Source organism: Anas platyrhynchos, chromosome 7 (genome assembly GCF_047663525.1).
Source record: "Anas platyrhynchos isolate ZD024472 breed Pekin duck chromosome 7, IASCAAS_PekinDuck_T2T, whole genome shotgun sequence".
Taxonomy (NCBI): Eukaryota; Metazoa; Chordata; class Aves; order Anseriformes; family Anatidae; genus Anas; species Anas platyrhynchos.
In genome coordinates, this window is record NC_092593.1 from 24,450,310 (window position 1) to 24,472,731 (window position 22,422).

The 22,422-nt window shown below is 36.0% G+C and overlaps 1 protein-coding gene across 1 annotated transcript in view; it reads right to left on the bottom strand.

Moving 5' to 3' along the window:
* The window catches only part of CCDC141 (coiled-coil domain containing 141), an 83,192-nt gene that overhangs the window by 45,233 nt on the left and 15,537 nt on the right, over positions 1 to 22,422 (bottom strand). The window contains 6 exon segments of the mRNA XM_072041028.1: positions 739 to 911; positions 3,920 to 4,114; positions 12,388 to 12,507; positions 18,625 to 18,878; positions 19,171 to 19,279; positions 21,629 to 21,820. Coding sequence (XP_071897129.1) covers positions 739 to 911; positions 3,920 to 4,114; positions 12,388 to 12,507; positions 18,625 to 18,878; positions 19,171 to 19,279; positions 21,629 to 21,820 — 1,043 coding nt within the window.

Sequence of the window (22,422 nt, forward strand, 5' to 3'; positions counted from 1 at the left end):
AATTTTGGCTAGATAAAAGGAAAACACTTTTCATAAGGAAAAGGCATAAGCACTAAAACAGGATGCCCAAGAGGCTGTGAAGTCTGTCCTTGGAGATATTCAAACCCTGGCCCAGAGTAACCTGATCTAAGTTGAACGTTTTGAACAAGAAATTGCACTAAATGATCTCCAAAGTTCCTTGCCAATATAAATTATTCCATGATTGTAATCCTTAACTATTGCCCATACCTAGGCATGTAAAGTGTTCCACATGAGGTCTAATGACAGCAAGGAAGCATTGAAAAGTCATATTATGTTTGTTTTCTTACAACAGGACTTATTTTTATGATGCAAGCAGACATTTATATATATATATATATATATATATATATATATATATTTATATAATATATATAAATATATATATATATACCTTTAGAAGCAGAAAAAAAGGTCTAAAAGGGCTGCAGGAAGAGTTTGCAGCTGTTTACATTTTCTTTTACATGTTTTTTTCCCAAAGTGTTAACTAAACCACCATTTCTGAACCATGCCCTATTTGACACCACTCTTGAAAGTAGAATGTAGTGTTCCTAAACATTTTTGTTAAATAGACAGGTTTGTATTAATGCCAGCAGTGAGATACGAAAGGTAAGCATGGCTGAAATGGTCATTTAGAACCACACTTAGTTAACTAGTACAGCAGTAAAGCTACAGGTAGATATGGAGAAACACAGCAAATATGAAAAATAGAGGGAATACCTGTGAGAATCTGCTTTATTAACTAAAGTTTGTCCTTTTTGCAAAGTACTTGCTGTGCAGCTTTTAATTTCTTCCTTTAATTCCTCGTACTTCATTGCCAAGATAGGCAGACTTAAGCCTTCCGAATTAAGGATTCTAAAGTAATTCTCAATATCTTCAAGTGCATCAAGTGCCTGTAAAAAAAAAAAAAAAAAAAAAAAACACTGTTGTCAATATTTCTATTTAAAATGCAAGCATAAATTCTTTTACATAAACTGATGACCAACGGGCAATTAACATTGCCCATTTCTTCAGTTTCCCCATTTCTCAGAACAACAACATTTTAATTTAGGGTCTGATACTGATTTTGCAGGTCACAGAAGAAAAGAGGTATAATTCAACAAAAGTTTATGCAAGTATGGGCATGCAAAATCATAATTACTCTGAATTTAAAACTATTCAATTTTCAGAAATAGTCAAACAAATTGGATACTGAAGCAGAACCAAAATAGCAACACTAATACGATTAATACAATTGACAGCGTTAGCAGGTTTGTTGAAGCACAACCAAGGAGTTTCACCATTATTATTTTAATGTTTTAAATGTATCAAACATATTCAACAAGTAAATTATAATTAAATCTATTTTTATTATAAACATTCTTTGATTTTGCAGACATGCACTTCTGTTTTCTTATACTTGTTCTCCATTTTTCTTTAACACAAGAAGGTTCTCATTCAAACAACAGAAGTGACAACAACTGCCTTTTAATGCTGAATGAAGGCAACATTTAAATACTCCATTAGTAAAGTTAGTAAATAGTAATTTCAGTAAAAATAGAAATGGTCAAATGCACACCGGAAATTATGAACATAAACACAATGCAAGTATTATGCTTTCCAGTGACCTGAAAAGTAGCATCAAAACAACTAATTTTGTTGAACTACTTTGTTCATTTGTTCATTAGATGTAAATAGTCCAAAGGTTCAGATATGCCCTCAGAATAAATAGAAAATGTGTCTTTTCTGAACTATAGTGATTCAGTTTCAGTGCACCACAGGAGTAGCAGATCCTGTTTTATTCACTCTTACACATAACAGGAACAGCGGCATGCTGAGCAGACACAAGAACTAGTCCTGTTTTCATCAAGTACATTCACAAAGCACAGCCCTGTATTATGAAAAGATGCTACCTTTGCTCTCAAAGCAACAGACCTATAATTCATGTAGCTCATTGTTCAAATTAGAAGGGGATTCACTATCAAGGACAGTTTTTGCACTTTTTCCACCTAACCTTCTCTGTTTCTGTATTGTAAATGAGATCAAGAAAGATCATAGTTACTGGAAGAAAAGATCTTTGTCACTTCAAGGGTCTACAACTAATTTCAATACTAAGTGATGTTTACATGTCGTTTAATAAAAAAATACTGAAGGAATATATCATAGGTTAAAAGACACATGGTTAGAGCCCCACCTGGTGCTCAAAACAAAAACCAGTGCAAGCTGTTGCTTATTTTTTTCAGCATGTATAATAGATATATCAAGTTTGTTGGAGCTATCCCTGGAAGTTATCTGCTTATAAAGTTTCATTAAGTGATCTACAAAGAACATGCCTTAAAAATTACAGAAGACCGCTTGGTGTTTGGCCACCTTGAATTAGGAACTTTTCTAACTAGTTTCTAACTAAAAAGTTTTGGAAAAACATGCATAGCTAATACTACTTGCTGTATGTGCCCATGAAGAACAGGTTTATTGTAAAAAAGAAATAAAGAGCTTTCACAATTTAAGTCTGGTCATTAATTTTGAGGTCCTGCTTTGCAGTAGAAAATTTTCAAAGGTAGCAATAGATTTTCAAGGCTCTGAAGGACTTAAAAATCAATTGGACTATGGGATATCTTCAGATAGCAGATTCTAAGCACCTAGTATCTACAAAAAGGGTACACAAGTCCTTGTTTTGTGTAACTTCAGTGTAATATGCACTTGGTCCAGCACTGCTGGCTAAACACCTTATGTCTCAAAAGCTTAATGCCCCAAATCAAGGCAACAAAATTGACAAACTGTTTTTAAAAAGAGAGCTCACCAATCTGATAGAGGGTTCCTTGCTTAATCCTTCTACTCTAAATCAGAGTTCATTTAACAAATTGTTGCATATTAATACTAGAAAATAGTTTTGTTGTATTTTTGGCAGACACGTTGCACCATCCTCCCCTCCCCAGAATTTTAAATGCTAGAACAACACTGGTGTTCTAACAGTTTGGGGTGAAACTGGAAGTTATCAAGACTTCTCAAGTAGTACTTGAAAGGGGAAAAATTGTCTTATTCAACTTTATTTTCACCTCTGATGAGTTTCTAGAAGACAGTACAAGCTAGTGTCAAATTAGCGTTTAAAGAGAGTTTTGATTTTTATTATATGAGCACACATCCACTAGAAACTGGATTACAACCACTTTCCTTATACCAAGAGCAACTGGTCAGTGGAGGGGGGGTGAGAGAGCGGCTGTGGTGGAGCTTGGCTGCCCACCTGAGTAAAACCACCACAAACCTGAATCACTGTCTGCAGATGAGGACATCTTTGATGGAAATTACTACCTACACATTATCTTGCTGACCTCAGCGTCAAGCAAGGACCCCAAGTGTGGGCCTTGTCTCATCATTAGCACTGTGATTATGGGAGTTCTGTGTCTTAACTGACTGCTTTTTTATTATGTCATGTATAGAGCATGTACTGTATGGTATGCCCTATATGAGGAATTGTATGTTGTTCTTGATTTTCCTCATGTCTGATTATACATTAGCCCCTGTGGAGAACACTGCAAGTAAACATATACCATTTCTGGTATCCAAACTAGCCTGTAATAGTTTGAGTATTACATAACAGCTTCTGTCTCTTCATACAGCTTAATGATATCATAGCAGAGACAATGACCTTTAAATTCAGATTTTCGCAAACTATGTTTCCCAAATACTTTTTTGGGAAACTGAGTGTTCTTCTCAATATATACATATTTTTAATGCTTTTTAAAAATACATCTGCCATTTTGGATAGAAGTTTCAGAAAAGAGATCATATTAAAGGGTAATCAGATTAGCAATTCTCCATTCAAAATTGTTTAGAAAACTGTTTGCATAATCCCACACCTATCATCCCACAAATGTACACTAATGTTATGATCACATTATTACAAGCTTGGCTTTTTACCAACCTTGCCAGCAGCATTAAAAAAGTTATTGGCCTCTTGTAGCAGGGCTTTCCTTTCTTCCATATGGCAGCACACTTCTTCTTGCAACAAACAGATTTTCTGATTTGTGAGGTTTAGATGTTCTTTTTCTGTATAGTCCTCCGAAAGCAAAATCTTAAGTGCTTCAGCCTCTAATTGTTCCACAGTGGAGTTCCATTCCTGATAGGAAAAATTCCGTTTTAATCAACTACCAGGAGGAAAACAATATACCTACACAAAGATCTTATTCATACTTGAAAACATACATTTTGTTTACAAGCCTGAAATTTATCACTGTTTGAAGCTATTTCTTTTAGGATGAATTCTCAGCAAATTATGTCTTCTTTGTAACAGCTGTCAGTGGTGGCATCCTACATTCCTTTACAGAGTTTCACAGGCAAGATGGCCTGGACAACATAAAAACAACAAAAAAAAACTTTTATGACAAACATCCCCTTAAAACCAACTGTTCATCAAAGAACAAATTAAAATATTGCCTGGATAACAGCTGCTTCCATTAAGACAACGTTTGCTGAGAACTGTCTGGTAATCAATTAAATCAGATGACTACCCTTTACAGTGAATTGTGGTATCACCCCTAAAACTATCAGTTGTACATTTGCCCTGATTTCCTGATGGACAAAATACAAGTCCATTCAAAGCCTTACCTGATCTTGAACCTTCCTAGTAGCAGTGACAGACAGAAGGAAAGGTACTTTAGAAAGGAAGACCATAATTTGGAATTCAAGCCACAGAATCAAAAGCATTACTGACACTTAATTGAGGTAGGTCCTGTAAAACCGAGGTGCTTTAAAATGGATTCAGTTGAATCAGTACAAGTTTACATACCCTTTGTATACATTGCACCAGGTGGATGCATCTAATCAGAACTGATTGTTTATGTTTACTCCTACTTCTTTTTTCAGTTACTCACACTGAACTGACTTGTGTTTCTAGTGCGTTGACCCTAAATCCCTAAAATTTAGGGGTTAAGCCTTCATGCACCAAACTTTTTATTTTTTTCCTAAACCTATGGTAAATACTATTACAGTATTCAGTCCCATTATCTTTTCTAGGCTATGACTTAACCATATAGACATATCAGACTAGGTAGCTCAAATGGAAAAGAGTTTTACTTTAAGAGTAATTTCACCTTTTCCTGTCTTACAACTACTGCTTTGGTTTTTAGTCATTTGATTTTGCTGCATTTTTATAGAGAAAATGATAAATTACCGTAACAGTTGCATTATGTACTTTGACCCTGCTGTGTTTGTCAGCACTTAGAATTGGTGTCTTATCATGCTATTCAAAACAAAAGGAGCATCTGCTATTCTGCAATTTCCAGTGCCTTAGGTAGCATCTTTCTTCCACATTTTCTGGTAATGAATTAAATGTATTTTGAAATAAGACAAACTTTAAAACATTCATTTAGCATTTCCTTCCACAGAATTGTATCAAATGTCTGGTAACTCAGACAGAAAAAAATCTAAAAGATATGAGAGCATTTTTTCCATGCAAACTCTCTGAAATGTGCACAAAGAAATTGCATTTTTTTCCAAGAAAACCCTCTAATTCTATATAAGTATTCCTTAAGAACCTGAACTGAACACCTCCATTTTCCTAGAGAAATAAAGAGAGATTAATCGGGGACACGATAAAAGCAAATTATTATTGTTACTTTTGAAATACTTTCATTTTGTCTGTTACTGACAAACAGCTGTAGCAAACTCCTTTTTTTTTTTTTAATATTAATTTGAAACAAAAAATAATGACCACTTATGAATTCTGGATGCAAAAATTTTCAGTCTGCACTTCTAATCAAGTGAAATCATACACTATTCCTTAATGCACAACTCCCCTTTCACAAAATTCTTTGTCTCTCTGCTCTAAGTAATGTTGAGCAAGAATAAGGCTTTTGAGGTTAATTATGGTCTAATGTGCTATGTTTATTCCCGTTTACCTTAAGTGTCTATGTTGGAAATAGCACAGGATCTCTCTCCATACACACAACTTTAATTGACCTAGTTATGAGCAAATCATGCTAAATTGGACCCCTGACATACAACTGTATCAGCACCACAATATCAGCACCACGTTCCAGCACATGTGACTGGAATGAGTGGTACCAAATGTATTCTGAGGTCATATTAGAAAAAGCTTTGTTTACATTAAAACATAATGAGAATTAGAAAACATTACAGTTGGAAGCTTTTAACTGGGATGAATAAACTGAAAAAAGGCCAGGAAAGTGCAGGTGGATATGTGCATCCTCATTTCTTATGCTATTCATATCATAATTAATAATATTTTATGCAAGAATGAAAAAAGAGTATTTTAATGCAACAAAAAGGGCAATTTTCTAGAGTTAGCTTAGAAGCAGATAAAGAAAAAGAGAAAAAAGTTCTGAATTGTTTCAGTGTATTGCAATGTGTAAATCATCATTACAGCAGGCAAGACTAATTGTAAGAAATTGACTCAACTTGTAGAGTTGCAAGAGGATTTCATTGTAAAAACATTCACAAATCCATTGGGTATATATTACCCAATAGCAGTTTTCAAATAATCTTGAAGCAAAGGTTAAACTGTCTCTTTAATACTCAGCCAAACTTCTTTCATAACCTTTCTCACACACATATTAAAAACAAAATAAAACAACATAATTTATTGCAATAATTTATAGTGTTTTTTTTTGTTTGTTTGTTTTTTGTTTTTTTTTTTTTTAAAGTATGGAAATGACAACCTTGCACACTCTTAAAATATTTTGATCTCTCTAAAAGCTATTTCATCACCACTCAAAACCAGTTCAACTTTCTATAAAATAGCTGGAGAATTTCTAGTATTTCCAGCTTTCTATCTGCAAGGAAAGATTTCTACACATAAAAAGCCTATACTTCCTGTCAATAAGGACATACAAACTCAGCAGAAAAATCTTTGTTCTTTCTGTACTTTATCACCCAACATGTTAAATTTGTAACAGTCTGCTTGTCAGCACTAAAATATTTGTTACTCATATCCCCTGTAAAGAACACAAAGGCTACTATTACTTTGACTTTTTTTTTTTTTTTTGACAAGAAACGCGCGTGAATTCCTCTGACCTACTGAGGCGGCAAAGCACTATTATGTGCCTATATTCAATGTGTCTCCTTAGCTTATATCACTATTCCCTTTTTTTCCTCACAGTAGTAAGCCTTTTAAACATTTGGTTTCACTATTCCATCTCAGAAAAAAAAAAAAAAAGAGCTCTTCCGCTCTTCCTAGGTTATTTGATTGATCAGGTATTTTTCAAGAGGGTTATAACTGATGGATGAAATGTCAAAAAACATGGTTGATAACAGTGATGGTGATACTGAATTTTGCCATTAAGAACTATTCTGAAACACTGGTTTCAGGATAGAGCATGTTAATACCTATGATAGCTATGACAGACTCAATAACCATGCAGATACAGGAAAGACGTGCTCTCCAAATAATCCTTATTAAAAGGGGGACTGATTCCAGCACCCTTTACTCCTTTATCTCTAACGCTATTTGGCCACAAAGCACTGCTAGTGGTTCTTTCCTACCATGTCAAGCAACCCACAGAACTGTGACAGAAAGTTGTTAATTAGTGCCAGCATAGTCCCACTGAAATATGAATTCCAGGCATGAACTCAGAAAGAACTAGAATCACTCTTCCTTCAATCTGTCTCTCCTCTATTCTCAAATCTTACCTGGTGTGGGAGTGTGTAGGGGGCCCATTTAATGTTTGTATTGTTTTGTTTTTCCTCTTTTTATGAATCATTGTTTTTGCTCTTGGTTATTGCACAAGATAGAACTAATGTTCAATCGTTTCACCTCTCAACAAGGTCAAGAGAAGATACCAACTTAAGAACGTAATAAACCATTCTCCTATCTTCTGTCAGCCCAGTCACACAAATAAAGGTCTAAATCCTTTTTAGTCTTGCCTCTGAGCAATTTAAACAAATCATGTGCCCTGACAATCTTAATGCAAAAATACATGCAAGTAAACGAAAGCGTATTTTCTGTTTGAAACTGTTCACAACACAGTTTCAATTCTTTCCATTATCTTACTCCCTATGGGAACACTTAACACTTGTCTGTATGACAGCAACTTTTCACCACACTCTCAAAACTACAATATACATATGAAATGTTACTTGAAAAGATGCATTTATACCACTGTAAGACCTAATACAGAAATCTGAAAATTTATTTTATCAGTCCTTATTATTTCTGATAGAATGTTATTAGAAATCGTAGTGGCCATTCAGACAGTATGGGAAAGACACTAATCAAGATTATTGCAGTGGGGTAAATAAAATATTTTAAAGCTACTAATTGCTTTTTGGAAACATTCACAGTTTATGGAATCAGGGAACTAGCCATAAATTACAACAGACATCAGCTATGCTCTAAGCAATCACCAAGCCACAGAAACCATGTAATTAATTAATTGGCCAAGTTTTGTGTAAGGTCCTCCTCGGAGTTATGCCTGCAAATAAACTGAGAAGTTCTTCACAACTGTTTTCATATTTGCTCACATGAACTGATAAAACAGTTAGCTGTTTGATCTAATAAAACTTCTGAAGCCTTCTGGAAACTACATTTCACTCAGAAAGCAGGGGCTGGACTGTGTGGAACTTCAGGTCGGCGATGGCAAAGTTGAGAGCCTCTGGGTAAGGATCAAGGGACGAACGAATAAAGGGGATGTCGTTGTGGGAGTCTATTACAGACCGCCTGGCCAGGACGATAGCGCCGATAACTTATTCTTTACAGAACTAAGAGAGGCCTCGAGATTAACTCCCCTTGTCCTTATGGGGGACTTCAACTTGCCAGACGTTAACTGGGAGTGCCACACGGCTGACACGAGCAAGTCCAGGAGGTTCATGAAGCACCTAGATGATAACTTTTTGGTGCAGGTGCTAACGGAGCCAACTAGGAAAGGTGCCCTCCTAGACCTGTTGCTAGAAAACAGAGAGGGTCTGGTGGGAGATGTGGTGATTGGTGGCCGCCTCGGTCATAGCGACCATGAAGTGGTTGAGTTCAAAATTTACGGTGACAGAAGGAAAAGTGCCACCAAAACCTCATCCCTAGATATGGGGAAGGCGGACTTCAGGCTGCTCGGGGAACTAGTCAGCAAGGTCCCCTGGGAAGCTGCTCTTGAAGGCCTTGATGTCCACCAGTGCTGGTCACTCTTTAAGCGATGCCTCCTAGAAGCACAAGATCAGGCGATTCCTAAATATCGCAAGTCAGGCAGGCGGGGCAGGAGGCCGGTGTGGCTGACCAGGAACATTCTAATGGAGATTAGGCGGAAACAGAGAGTGTTTCGCTACTGGAAGGAGGGCCGGGTGACATGGAAAGAATACAGGGATGCTGCTCGTGTCTGTAGGAAGAAAATTCGTGTGGCTAAAGCACACCTAGAGTTGAAGCTGGCTGTGTCTGTGAGAGAAAATAAAAAGGGTTTTTTTAGATATGTGAATGGAAAAAGGAGAACTAAAGAATACATAGGGCCGCTCCTTGACAGGGAAGGTCTTCTCACAGACGATGACATAGGCAAAGCAGAGACGCTTAACGCCTTCTTTGCCTCTGTCTTCAATGCCGATGATGGGCTTCGGGACCCAGGGTGCCCCGAGCTGGAGGACCGGGACGGTGGGGATGACAAACTCCCGACCGACCCTGAACGTGTGCGGGATCTGCTACTCCACCTGGATCCCTACAAGTCCATGGGTCCGGATGGGATTCATCCCCGGGTGCTGAAGGAGCTGGCGGACGTCATCGCGGAACCTCTCTCAATTATTTTTCAACGATCCTGGGAGTCTGGAGAGGTCCCGGTAGACTGGAAGCTGGCAAATGTTGTGCCGATTTTCAAGAAGGGTCAGAAAGAAGACCCTAGCAATTACAGGCCTGTCAGTCTCACATCAGTGCCTGGTAAAATCATGGAGAAGATGGTTCTCGAACGTATTGAGGCGCACCTGGGGGACAAAGCAGTCATTGGTCCCAGCCAGCATGGGTTTGTGAAGGGTAGGTCCTGCCTAACTAACCTGATTTCCTTTTATGATAAGATCACCCGTATGGTGGACCAAGGGAAACCAGCTGATGTGATTTTTTTGGACTTCAGCAAGGCTTTTGACACGGTTTCCCATAGGATCCTACTGGACAAAATGTCCAGCATACAGCTAAATAAAAACATCATACGATGGGTGAGCAATTGGCTAACGGGCAGGGCCCAAAGGGTTATGGTGAATGGGGCTGCGTCAGGCTGGCGGGCGGTCACCAGTGGGGTCCCTCAAGGCTCCATTTTAGGGCCGGTACTTTTCAATATTTTTATAAACGATCTGGATGTAGGAATAGAAGGCATTTTGAGCAAGTTTGCTGATGACACCAAACTTGGAGGAGTTGTGGACTCAAATGAGGGTGGAAAGGCCTTGCAGAGGGATCTGGATAGGTTAGAGAGCTGGGCGATCGCCAACCGCATGAAGTTCAATAAGGGCCAACCGTGTCCTGGGGTGCATCAAGCACGGCATCGCTAGTAGGTCGAGGGAGGTGATTGTCCCGCTCTACTCTGCGCTGGTGCGGCCTCACCTCGAGTACTGTGTGCAGTTCTGGGCACCACAGTATAAAAAGGACATGAAACTGTTGGAGAGTGTCCAGAGGAGGGCTACGAAGATGGTGAAAGGCCTGGAGGGGAAGACGTACGAGGAACGGCTGAGGGCACTGGGCCTGTTCAGCCTGGAGAAGAGGAGGCTGAGGGGAGACCTCATCGCAGTCTACAACTTCCTCGTAAGGGGGTGTCGAGAGGCAGGAGACCTTTTCTCCATTAACACCAGCGACAGGACCCGTGGGAATGGAGTTAAGCTGAGGCAGGGGAAGTTTAGGCTGGACATCAGGAAGGGGTTCTTCACAGAGAGAGTGGTTGCACACTGGAACAGGCTCCCCAGGGAAGTGGTCACTGCACCGAGCCTGACTGAATTTAAGAAGAGATTGGACTGTGCACTTAGTCACATGGTCTAAACTTGGGTAGACCTGTGCGGTGTCAAGAGTTGGACTTGATGATCCTTAAGGGTCCCTTCCAACTCAGGATATTCTATGATTCTATGATTCTATGAAATTAATGTAGAATATTAACAATTTACTTCTTAATTAGCATATAAGATGCTAAAGGGATTCCTGAAGGGAGGACAACTCTAACTGTAGTTTTTGTGTTACCAGAAAAATCTGATACTGTATTTTTGCTATTACTCAAGAGATTGCTTTCACAGAATCACAGAATTTCTAGGTTGGAAGAAACCTCAAGATCATCGAGTCCAACTTCTGACCTAACGCTAACAGTCCCCACTAAACCATATCCCTAAGCTCTCCTAAGCTCTTCTTTCAATATATATACAGCAAAAGTTGTCTGCTTTTACCTTGACAAGATGTTGAAGAATCAGAGGTAATAAAATTACACAGTAAAATTGTAGAAGAGGAATTTTAAAGCACTAATTCAGTTCATTATTGTAATAGTTTTATAAAGAAACTTTTAGTTTCTGCTCCTAGATTTTCCAAACGATATGGAATCGTACCATACTCATGTATTTTTTTGTGTGCTTTTTTTTTTTTTTCTCCTGCTTTGCTTGTGCAAGCACTGCAGAAGAATTTAGTTTTTCATACACAAACTTCTCTAAATTAAGAAAATCTGTTTTCTGACATGCTGTATTTGTTCCTATAGGAATGGTCTTTGGATGAAAACAGGCTGTGTGGTCACATGAGTTCTCCAAACACAACTGTTAGAAATGATATCATGATGATTTATCTTGACCCAGCAACAGCACTTACCTGATGAGAGCACAATTGAGCACCTAAAGAAATGTTCTAAATTATATGCAATTTACATTAAAAAATTTTTTTTGATATCAACATTTTCTTAGATACCATCTTGCTTTTATGAGCCATGGTAAAAGATTATTCTCTAGAAAACTGCTATTCACATTGAAAATAAAATTTCAATTACTTTTGTACCTAATAAATAAATTGATATGCACCTGTTTCAATCACATATGCAGTTCAGTAAGAATGGATTATGGTAGTAGTGGCGGGCTTTTTATGCTCTATCAAAATTTTAATTTTGATACATTTTATTAAATTGTTTTTCTTTAGTATTTGCAATGTTGTTTAATACATAAACTACCAATATAGAAAATTGCCACTACATTGAAAAACAAATTAAACAGCATAACGGATTACTTTTCCTTTGCCTTGTAAATAGCTTTTAAAGTTTTAAACGTGAAAAATACTGTCAAACATGAAAGTTTTTGTTAAAAGAAGTAAAATGAAAAAAAAAAAACAACACACTAATTCAGACAAATATATACCACACATACCGAGTGTATTAAACTCATATATTAAACTCATAAGTTCATGTTTTGATATTTATTTTTAAAGTTATTTCACTATTCAGTTATCATATTTCTTACTTTCACTTTGACTTCCATTTCTTTATGCTCTTGAAGTAACTCTTCATTTTCCAATAAAGACGAGCCTAGGTTTTGCTTGTGTACATAATCTCTGATGTTCTTCTTGTACCAAGATGTTACCTACATAAATAATATAAAGAATTCTCAGTCAATGAAAACTTAAAAAATGCCTGTCCGTTCTTTGAATACGTACAAGATGGTTTCATCTAAAAAAGCAGCCCTAATTTTCATTCTTTTAATTTTTCATTCCTAATGTTGATACTTTTATTCAAATGTTTGCATTAGTACTATTTTAAAGTTAATAAATACAGAATAAAAGGATTGTGATCAAAATAAACACATACTGGAATATATATATAACAAGACAGCTTTAATAGCTTTCAAAATGAAAAAAATCCTACATCTCACAGATTGACATTTGCTAAAGTCCAAATAACAAACACTTTCATTAGTCAAACTGTTGTAAACTGCACAGAATGACTTGCATTTATTTCTACTTGATTAATTTTATGTACCTCTCACTTTCATTGTAAACTGCACATGGCAGGAATTCCTGAGTGAAGCTTTGTATTTTAAAATAGTATTATCAAGTAGACTTCTTTCAACCTTTTCAAAGTCTGGAAAATCACCACCATAATTAAATAATTAATAGCATACTCAGAATTACTTTGTACTGCAGGTACTATGTATTTTTAAAGCATGCTCCAGATTTTTTTCCTACCTGTTCATGTAGAAGCTATTTTAAATAAAAAGAAAGGATTCTAAGAATGAAAGAACCTTAAAACTGAAAATGTTTCCAACACATCTAAAAAATAAAAAACAAAGGATAGAGCAAATTATCAAATTACTCAACAGAGCCTGGAAGGTAAACAATTTATGTTGCTGCTAAGCCTTCAATTTCTTGAGCATATCCTCCAGATGTGTATTTACTGACTTTTTTTTTTTTTTTTCTGGAAGCAATTTTTCACAGAACAGGGGGAGAAAACAGGATAAAAAAGCTCTTCAAATGAAATAAAGGTATCAACTTAACAGTTACCATCACTGGCAAAACAGACTCTATATCAGAAAAATTCATTTAATTTGTTGCCAGTTGCAGATTTAGATGGTGGATTTGGATTTCTCCAGGCTCAACCACATTCCTTCAGTCCCAATTCTTCTACATCTCTCCCCTCACAAAGCAGCACAGGGGGGCCAGGGCGTTACAGTCTGTACATAACAGCTTTTCTGTGCTGCAGCTTCCTCCTCACACTTTTATCCTCCTCCAGCATGGGATCTCCAGGGGCTGCAGTTCCTGTCAGGATACCCTGCTCCAAAATGGGCTCTCTGTGGCTACACTTCTGTCAGGGATTACTCAATTGACACACCTTCTCCACAGTTTGGGTAGCTACTCCTATATTGCTTCTCTTCATGGGCTGCAGGTGTCCTTCTGAGACACCTGCGGGACTACCTCCTCCTTCTTCACTGACCTTGGTGTTCACAGGGCTGTTCCTCACAGGTTTTTGCCCCACCCTCACTCTTCACACAGCTGGTGCAGCCCTTTTTCCTTTCTCAACTGTACTTTCACTGAGGCACCAACAGCTTCACTAAAAGAGAGCTCAGCCAAGTTCTGTCACGGCACCCTTGGAACTTGCTGAAACACCCCAGGCTCTCCGCACAGTGGCTGCTCTGCAGCCACTGGCTTCCAGACCCAGTACACTTGTGAAACTGGGGGTATTTTAAGGAGGGGAATTCTTACACGTGTTAATTCAAAGCCTATACACACATATACTGTCCCATGCCATGCTGAAGCTCTTGTACAGTCAGACACTGTGTGAGATTGCAAATACACTAGTGAACGTAAATTAAGTAACACACTTTTCTTTCTAAAAATTATTCACATCTGGAAAAACTTTGTTTTTCACTCCCTTTCTTCCAGTATGTATTAAAGTACACATGTATACACAACATAAATTAAGTCTGACAGCTTAATTCAGGAAGTTTGAACTTGAGCAGCTTGTAAAATATATTCTGACATAGTAATGCTGAACTGCAAGCATCATGTTTTCATGTGGATGAGCTATTCTCAAATTAATTTCTCTACTATATTCACAATTAATTGACTACTGTTAAATAACTTTTTATACCTTTTTTTTTTTTTAATGTATTTTTTACTTGCAGTGCCAGTTGTGTGCATTTCTCTACCAACAGGTGATTTTCCAACAGGTGTTTGCAACTGTGAAATATTAAGACCAAATAACCCATGTAGGTGCATGATACTTTACTAGGAATGCCTATATTCTCTGGAAAGATGTCTCACCAACAATGGGATTCATTTGGTAGGATGTCAGAAATTCATTTTGTTTAGAGGTGTTGGTTTTTTTTGGTTCTTTGTAGAATGAAAGTCTAGGAACCATATGAAGTTGGCACACATATATAAAAATAGTAAGAGGAACTAAATTACCACTTTAAGAAAAAACAGCACTGGGGATCAGACATTTGGAAATACAAAAGGGGAGAAGTCTTGACCATAACAAAGGCAATGGAAAAACTACAGCTAAATTCACTGGTGCCATGATTTCACCACTAGCAGCTAGCAGAGGAGTAGCCTTAATTTGATTTGATTATAGAATTTGGAATAACTTAACTATATTCAGGTCTACATGACAGCACTCATTGTAAAACATAATTTTTGATATTTATGAAAAATGGTTTTTGCAGAATGTGCTGGAATCATATGTGAACTCTAAAGTTCACAGATGAACTTCATACAACATCTTAATGATTCAAATAGTTCTAAACATTAAAAGACAATGGTTATATTTGCCTCCAAATTGTCCAAGCTAAACTTGATGCTTTCATTCTAGCTATTGAAGCACCACAATGCTGGGCACAGCTATCAGAAAAAATCAGCAAAGAGCACACTGCCAGCAGATGTAGGCCATGTTTAGATGATTCTCTACAGCAGTGTTGGTGCATTAAATACCGCTTCAGATTTCTTCTCATGTATGTGCACGTTCATGTATGTATTTCCAGATCATATTTACTAGATGTTAGAATGCAAATATCAATTTATCATAATGGAAATTTGATTTCAAGTAAAGAAACGGCAGAACCTTTCTATATCCTGACATATATAAATACTTTTAGTCAAGATCATAAACCTATTTATTATGCAAAGATTAAAAGGGAAGAACACCCTGAATAATTCACCAAGATAAAGATACCTTAAGAAGTTGTGACTTACACCAAGATAGTTTGTTTCCTATATATCTGTCTGGATAGTTGATATGGGTGTACTAACCTGTACTCTGAATTTTACTCAGTTCTTATGTCTGCCCTTGATGCTACCAAGGACCAGAAATAATTTTAATTGTCTCATATATGCATGATTGAAAAAAAAAAAACATTCATAAATCTACTTCCAAAGATAATTAATTATGCACAAAATAGTCTAATCTGACTTTGATTTTCATTAATGAGATTATCAGAAAATAGTATGCTGACACTTCCAAAAAGGAAGGCTAGACACCCTTCTCTAAAGGTATAACAAGTACACTTACACATATGAAAATACTGATAAAGAAACATGTTGCAATCATCTTATCATCACATTCCAATTGGAGATCAAAGGAAGGTGCTGCATTTTTAAACTTTAAACTTAAACTTTACAGCTTTTTTAAAAAAACAAACAAACAAATCTGCATTAGTAATTGTGCATAGCAAAACAGAGGAGCAAAAACCCACTCGTATCTTGCACAGCAGAGCTCATCTCCAGTACACCACTTCCTCTGTATCCCCTGAACTCTCATTAACATCAATGGGAGTTCAATATGCTCTTCTTACATATGTAGCAACATTTGACATCAGTCGGAGTTCAGTCCTGTACAGAGACTAAAATATTAGATTTCAGATCTGCTGAGAGGCTTTAAGAATTGAATTTGTCAGCACAGAAATATATGCATAATGTCTTAGAGACCAGAGGGAGACATTTTACATAAAGTCTCTAAAAGTTAATTTTCCAGTGTTTGTATTTAAATATGAATATATTACTTGTAAATGATGCAGACATTACACCAGGCTTGATTGGTAATGAATCATGATTGAATGGCTAAGCACAAGTATATTCTAAAAAGCATGATTCTAAAAACTATTTGAATTTGTCATTCCTTGTGTATACGAGCTTCAAACTGGATGCAGGTATGAGCTAACAGGTAGTTAAATACTAGCCCCTCTTTCAATTATGCTTAAATTAGGGTCAGTCTGGTTGCTCCCAAATACCTATCTGGTTATCTACCTGCTGTTTGGTTACTCCCAAGTATTTAGCCCTTGCACAATGAGGACAGGTAGAAATCTTTGGCAAAATTTATGAAATTGTGTGGCCTTTACCATCTCAGGTAATGTGAATTGTTTTTGAAAAGTGTGCTTGAGTCAAAACAAACAAACAAACACATATTTCTCTCTTACTCTTCAATAGCAAAAATGCTTCCATTTGAGCGTTCGTGTATATTTGAATACTATGTGACAACACAGGGATAATGAAGTAATTGTAGTTATATCTAATCCTTTTTTAAAAAAGGATTTTTTTTTTAATTCTAGATGAAAAACAACACAGTTCCAATCTACTGAGTTAGACTGATACTGACAGTTCAATTCTTGCTGTTGTAAATTTATTAGAATTCACTAAACTTAAGATCTTTCTTTTATGCGATAGCTATGTGGTAGTACTGGAAAAAAAAAAAAAGTGCCATGAAAAACAGTAACAGCAATATGCATCTCTAAGCAGGCACTAGATATTTTTTTAATCGTTTGTGTAGAAATTGATAAAGCCTTCTAATACTGTCATTCATTTTTCATTATTTCCATGTAAGCATATAAGATCAAGGGCTTTTTTTTCAGCTATTTTATAATTAGATATTGAGATTAGGGCATTTGCATAAAGACAACACTATTTTTATCTGTTCTATCTAATCAATAAATAATTCTTGCTCTGTTTCTTGCAGCTACTGCTGTTGAGTGCTCCAGAAATAAGGCTGTCAGTTTGCTTGTGTACCTTAACAATTATGTTGTCTCTATGCAAAACTGCAAGTAGTTTTGTTTGTTGAGTAAGGTGCTTCTCAGTTTAAGCAACCTCACGTGCAGAGCAGGTGCCTACAGAATGGATTATGGTTCATAGGTTGGCATTTTCCACTGATATAATGGGGAACTATTTTGGAGGCAAGGAATGAATACAGAGGCATTACAATCAGAACTGTACTGTTTGTGGTCCATACAAAAATTTAACCTATTAACAAAACACTTAAAATAACTCAGCTTTAATCTTATTAGACTTCGGCGGTTAAATTTGCATATGTTCCCCCTTCTCAGAGCACGCTTTCTATCCAAAGACATGGCGGCAGAGCAGGACTCTCCCTGTATCTTTTCTCTGGTAAAGTCTGTGGTGTCTCTCCATAAAAATGACACACAAGAGTCTGCTATTGCAGAAGTTCATCAGATAATGCACACCACAAACAGAGAAAAGTTATCTGATCTGAACACTGGGAGATGAAGAGTGAAAAGGGCAGTAGGACTGGAAAGAGGAAAAGAAAGAGTAAGATTCAGATATACCTAGGCTTTGAAAGGAAGGTACAAAAGCAAGATGTATTTGAGAGATTCAATAAGAGATGGGAGCTAAGCTGGGAGAAAGAAGAAAAAGAGATTGCAGGCATGTAAAACCTTTAAACTATACAGAAACCTTACAATACAGAACAATACAGAAAAAACTTTTGATTTGACTCCAAGAACACAATAATCAGTCAGACTTTTAGTCACACGAATTTGCTAACTATGCTATATCTTCTCTTTAACTGACTGGTCCAAAAACAGCGTTCTGCAGCTATCAGTTGCTGCTATAGCTCATTTAGTTAGTGTTCTGGGAATCTGATTTGAAGGGAATCTGGTTTGTTTTGAAGCACCACATTTGATAACTTAGAGAAGGATATATTTTTCAGAAATAATACAGAAGAAACTTACACTATGTAAATATTGCTTTGAAGGCATTAAACATATTAAAATAAATTATGAAGATGTTATATATAAAGTCAAATATTCAAGTTAGGATCTCACAGAAAAAAAAAAAAAAACGAGCCAGGGATGTTACCCTAATAAATATACTTAAGCTCCTTTTCTACCATAGTTTACTGTGAAACAGTCCATGATTTTTTTTTATTGTTTTATTTTATTTTTTTTTAAACTGTGGTTTTCCTTACTGTTATGTCTTACCTTGTTCTCTTGTTGATGCCACAAAAAAATTTGCAGAACCTGCTCCAGTCCTTGACGCTGATGTTTAAGAAATCTGTCCAGTTGCCGCCGCCTGTCTTGTAGCAGTTCAAGGAGATTGTCAATTTTCAAGCAGCTGCTATGGGCTCCCTGAATTAGCTCAGGATTTGCATTTGGCCCTTCACATTTGAATCCTTCTATAAATTCAGTTAGTTCTTGGCTTTTGTTTAGAAGTGTAAGCGACTTTTCCAAGAGCTCTGTAAGAAAAGAATTTCACAAGGAAAAAATAATAATTTATAAATCTAATACCATTTTTCAAATGTTACTCAAATATTTTTAAAATGGTATACCTATTAACATACACAAGCATAATACATTTTCATTTAACACAAGAAAAAACTGCTAGAGTTAAATTCTTTCAACAGCATATTAGAAAAAAATATCATATTTGTTCTGAGATATTTTTCAAAAAATTATTCAGGGGAAAACAAAAACTATCCAAGGAGTCAGCACACACTCACACCGCCAGGAGCAGAATATTGTTTGTACCTTTTGTGTGATGCTCTTGTTGCAGAAGGAGTTCTTTCAAAGTGTCAATATTGTCAAATTCTTGAGTATTTTTTAAGAAATCTTCAACTTGGTCAATTTTAACAGCAAACTGCATTAGGAAAACAAAGAGTGGGAGGAAATACAATATAACTGTATTTTACAGAACTCAATCCTCATTTCCGTATTATAGGGCAAAATCATTAGAATTTGTAAGTTCTTGAAAAAAAGCATTCTTAATGACTGATACAGTTTTTCAGTGTATCTTCTTTTGAGGTTTGCATTGACTAAGAGGACCCAAAATTCAGTTGTAACACTCTGAAACTACAGTTTCAGTTGATGTCAATCATCTTTTCAATATAGACTTCAAACACACTGCAAAGATAGTCTTAACGGAAATATCTGTTAATTTTAAAACTTTCAGTAAAATCTCATTTAACAGGAATTAAACATTTAACTTAGATCTCCTTCCCAGAAATTATTTCCCATGTTACCCAGAAATTATTTCCCACGTTAATGTGTTGATGGAAAGAAACATTTGAGGGAAACATCAGACAGATACAATCTTCAAAGCAATATTTTGAAGGTAGTAATAAGTAGAAAATTTAAGCTATATTATGGTAAACATATTGATTGCCTGTATTGGGAAGCAGCATCTCTGTAATGAAGCCTAAAGTTAGGTTACTCCTTACAAATCATTCTGCCGTAGGTTTCATATATTAAATATTGTAACATGCTAGGTTTCTTGGAACAGGTCTGGTAATCTGCTAAGATTGTTAAAAATAGGATTGAAATTCTTCAGCTTGCACCTTTGTAGGCACAACTCAAAGTGTGTAGGCACAACTCCAAGTATGAGTACCTCAGAGCCTAGGCACATATAATGTATCTTAGTTAACCTTTATAATTCTATTGCTTCATTTCAAGAATGAAGAAACCAATAGAGTTCATATTTGCATTTCACTGTAATAAAAGATGTTGAAACCTATGATGAAATTAAGGAAGATGAAAACCTGTCTGCTTATTCTCCCTTTTCTATTTTTCCAGATTTCCTTCCCTTTTGCTCTAAAAGAAATGTATTATTTATCAACATTTGGGATTTGATTTCTGATTTTCGTTAAAGAGAATTCTTGAGGTAATGTTTGTGTTCTATCACAATAAAACAAAGATTTCCATAATCACTGGTTGTCATATAAAGAAAAGCCTTTCCCTAAGAATTTTCAGTTATTCCTATTTAAATAAATATTGTGTTTTGTTGTTTGTTTTTTAATTTCCATCTGTACATAACAGATATGATTTGTGCTACGATTCAGCTGCTGCCCTGTGCTTTAATGATATAAACCTGTTGCTTGAAAAATTCAACTACCCCTTAAAGGATTTAATTTGCACTAGGTCAACATTTTGTGGTACAGAATTTATCATACGGAATATGATCAGAATCATATCAATATGATAGAATCATATCAGAATTTATTTACCAACTTTGTACTCATTTCTTCATATAATACACACGGTCAGGACACAACAATTAGTAGTAGTCTGTTGATCTTACAGATCCTTCATTTGGAGCTCTTGGGACAGTTAGCATTTGAATGGTTGCTTTGGTAATTTATATGTAAACCTTAGCCATTGTAGAAGGAAATTTATCAAGTTAAATTATTAAACAATTATTATAAGTTCCAGAGATGATAGGAAAATTGAAGGCAGGGAGCTACAGAAATTATCACCACTTTGACAAGGGTGAGAGACACAGAAATTAATTAGCAGGGGAAAGAACAACATTCTAAAATCTGTCTTCTGGACTCACACAAATACCTTTTTGTGTATTTATGCAAATGGAAGTCTTGAGCAAAGGACATGGAAGTCTTGAGTAAAGGACTGGCAAGTTAGACTACTGTTTGCAACCATAATTACAATAACTGTATGTATATTATAGTGTAAAACCTTCTGTGGCCAATCATCAATAATCATTAGTGAAGACATCTGAGAATTCAGCTCTTCCAGTGCCAAATAATTTGAATCACAATGAATGAAACAAACTCTGGAGAATGTCCACATTCACCGAATTATGCATTTTAGGTTTTGCTCCAGTTCCATTTTTCACTGTTACTTTTCTATCAAGTACAAATCTTGGAGAAATCATGACTAAGATCTTTTTTTTTTTTTTTTTAATTTTTGTTCCATTTCATCCTGAACTACAGAGTAGGAGGAAAAGAAAGGATACATTAAGAAAATAATAATCTCTTGATCACTTCAACCCTTAGGAATGCAATAAACCGTTAACATGTTAACATGTAACATGTTAATGTAACATAAAACATTAACATGCATAACATTGTTCATTAACATGTATTAACATGTATAATTAACATTAACATGTATAACAGAGTAAAAATACAATGGAAAGAGTTTCTGTAAGACATGAAATGCTTCCAGTTAAGAGACATTTGATTTAAAAACAAACCTCCAGAGCATTTTCAAAGAACACTGAAGTAAGTTCCAGAAGTGCCTGTCGCTTCTCTAACATAATGATGAGAGCATCCCATGCATCTCCGAGTGTCTCTGCCATGGCATCATACACCTGACTCTTGTCTTTGTTCTCATCTGCAGCCTTGTCTGCCTCATGCAGCAGGTTCCATACTTGGTCTTCCAAAGCCTGGGAAGAAAAAGATAACGAATTCTGTAAACAGAACCCAAAATGCAGTGCTAATACTGGCACCAGGATACTTTTTCAGTCGGTCTGAAACTACCCACAAATCTCTCACTCATGCTCTATTTCCAGCTCCTAAAGATATGAGTGTAGCTGTTAATGCTTGTTTCATTGTGAAATTCTGATTTTCTTCTGTTCTTAAGAGGAAACATTTTTATGAAAATTCATATGAAAACAAGTGTTAAGGGTATTTATCATCCTCTCTCTAAAATTTAGACTCATTTACTTTTACATCAGTTTAAGCACAGGAACATTCCTGGAAGTAGTAGCAATACAAATATTTTGGATCTTCTTCCACATGCTGTCATGCTCTATTGATATTAAATGAGAAAGAACATTTTTAAAGCTTTGGTCATTTTTTTATCTTGTAACTTTCTAATAAATCTGTGATTAGTTCAATGCTATCCAGAAAAGAGTAGTTTGAACACAGCATGCATTCTCCAGAAAACACCAAATACATGCAATGTTTCAAGGATCAACTTACTGCATATTGCCAAGGCTGGCCACCAAATAATAAATATTCTCTGGTCAAAACAACCATTCTATTG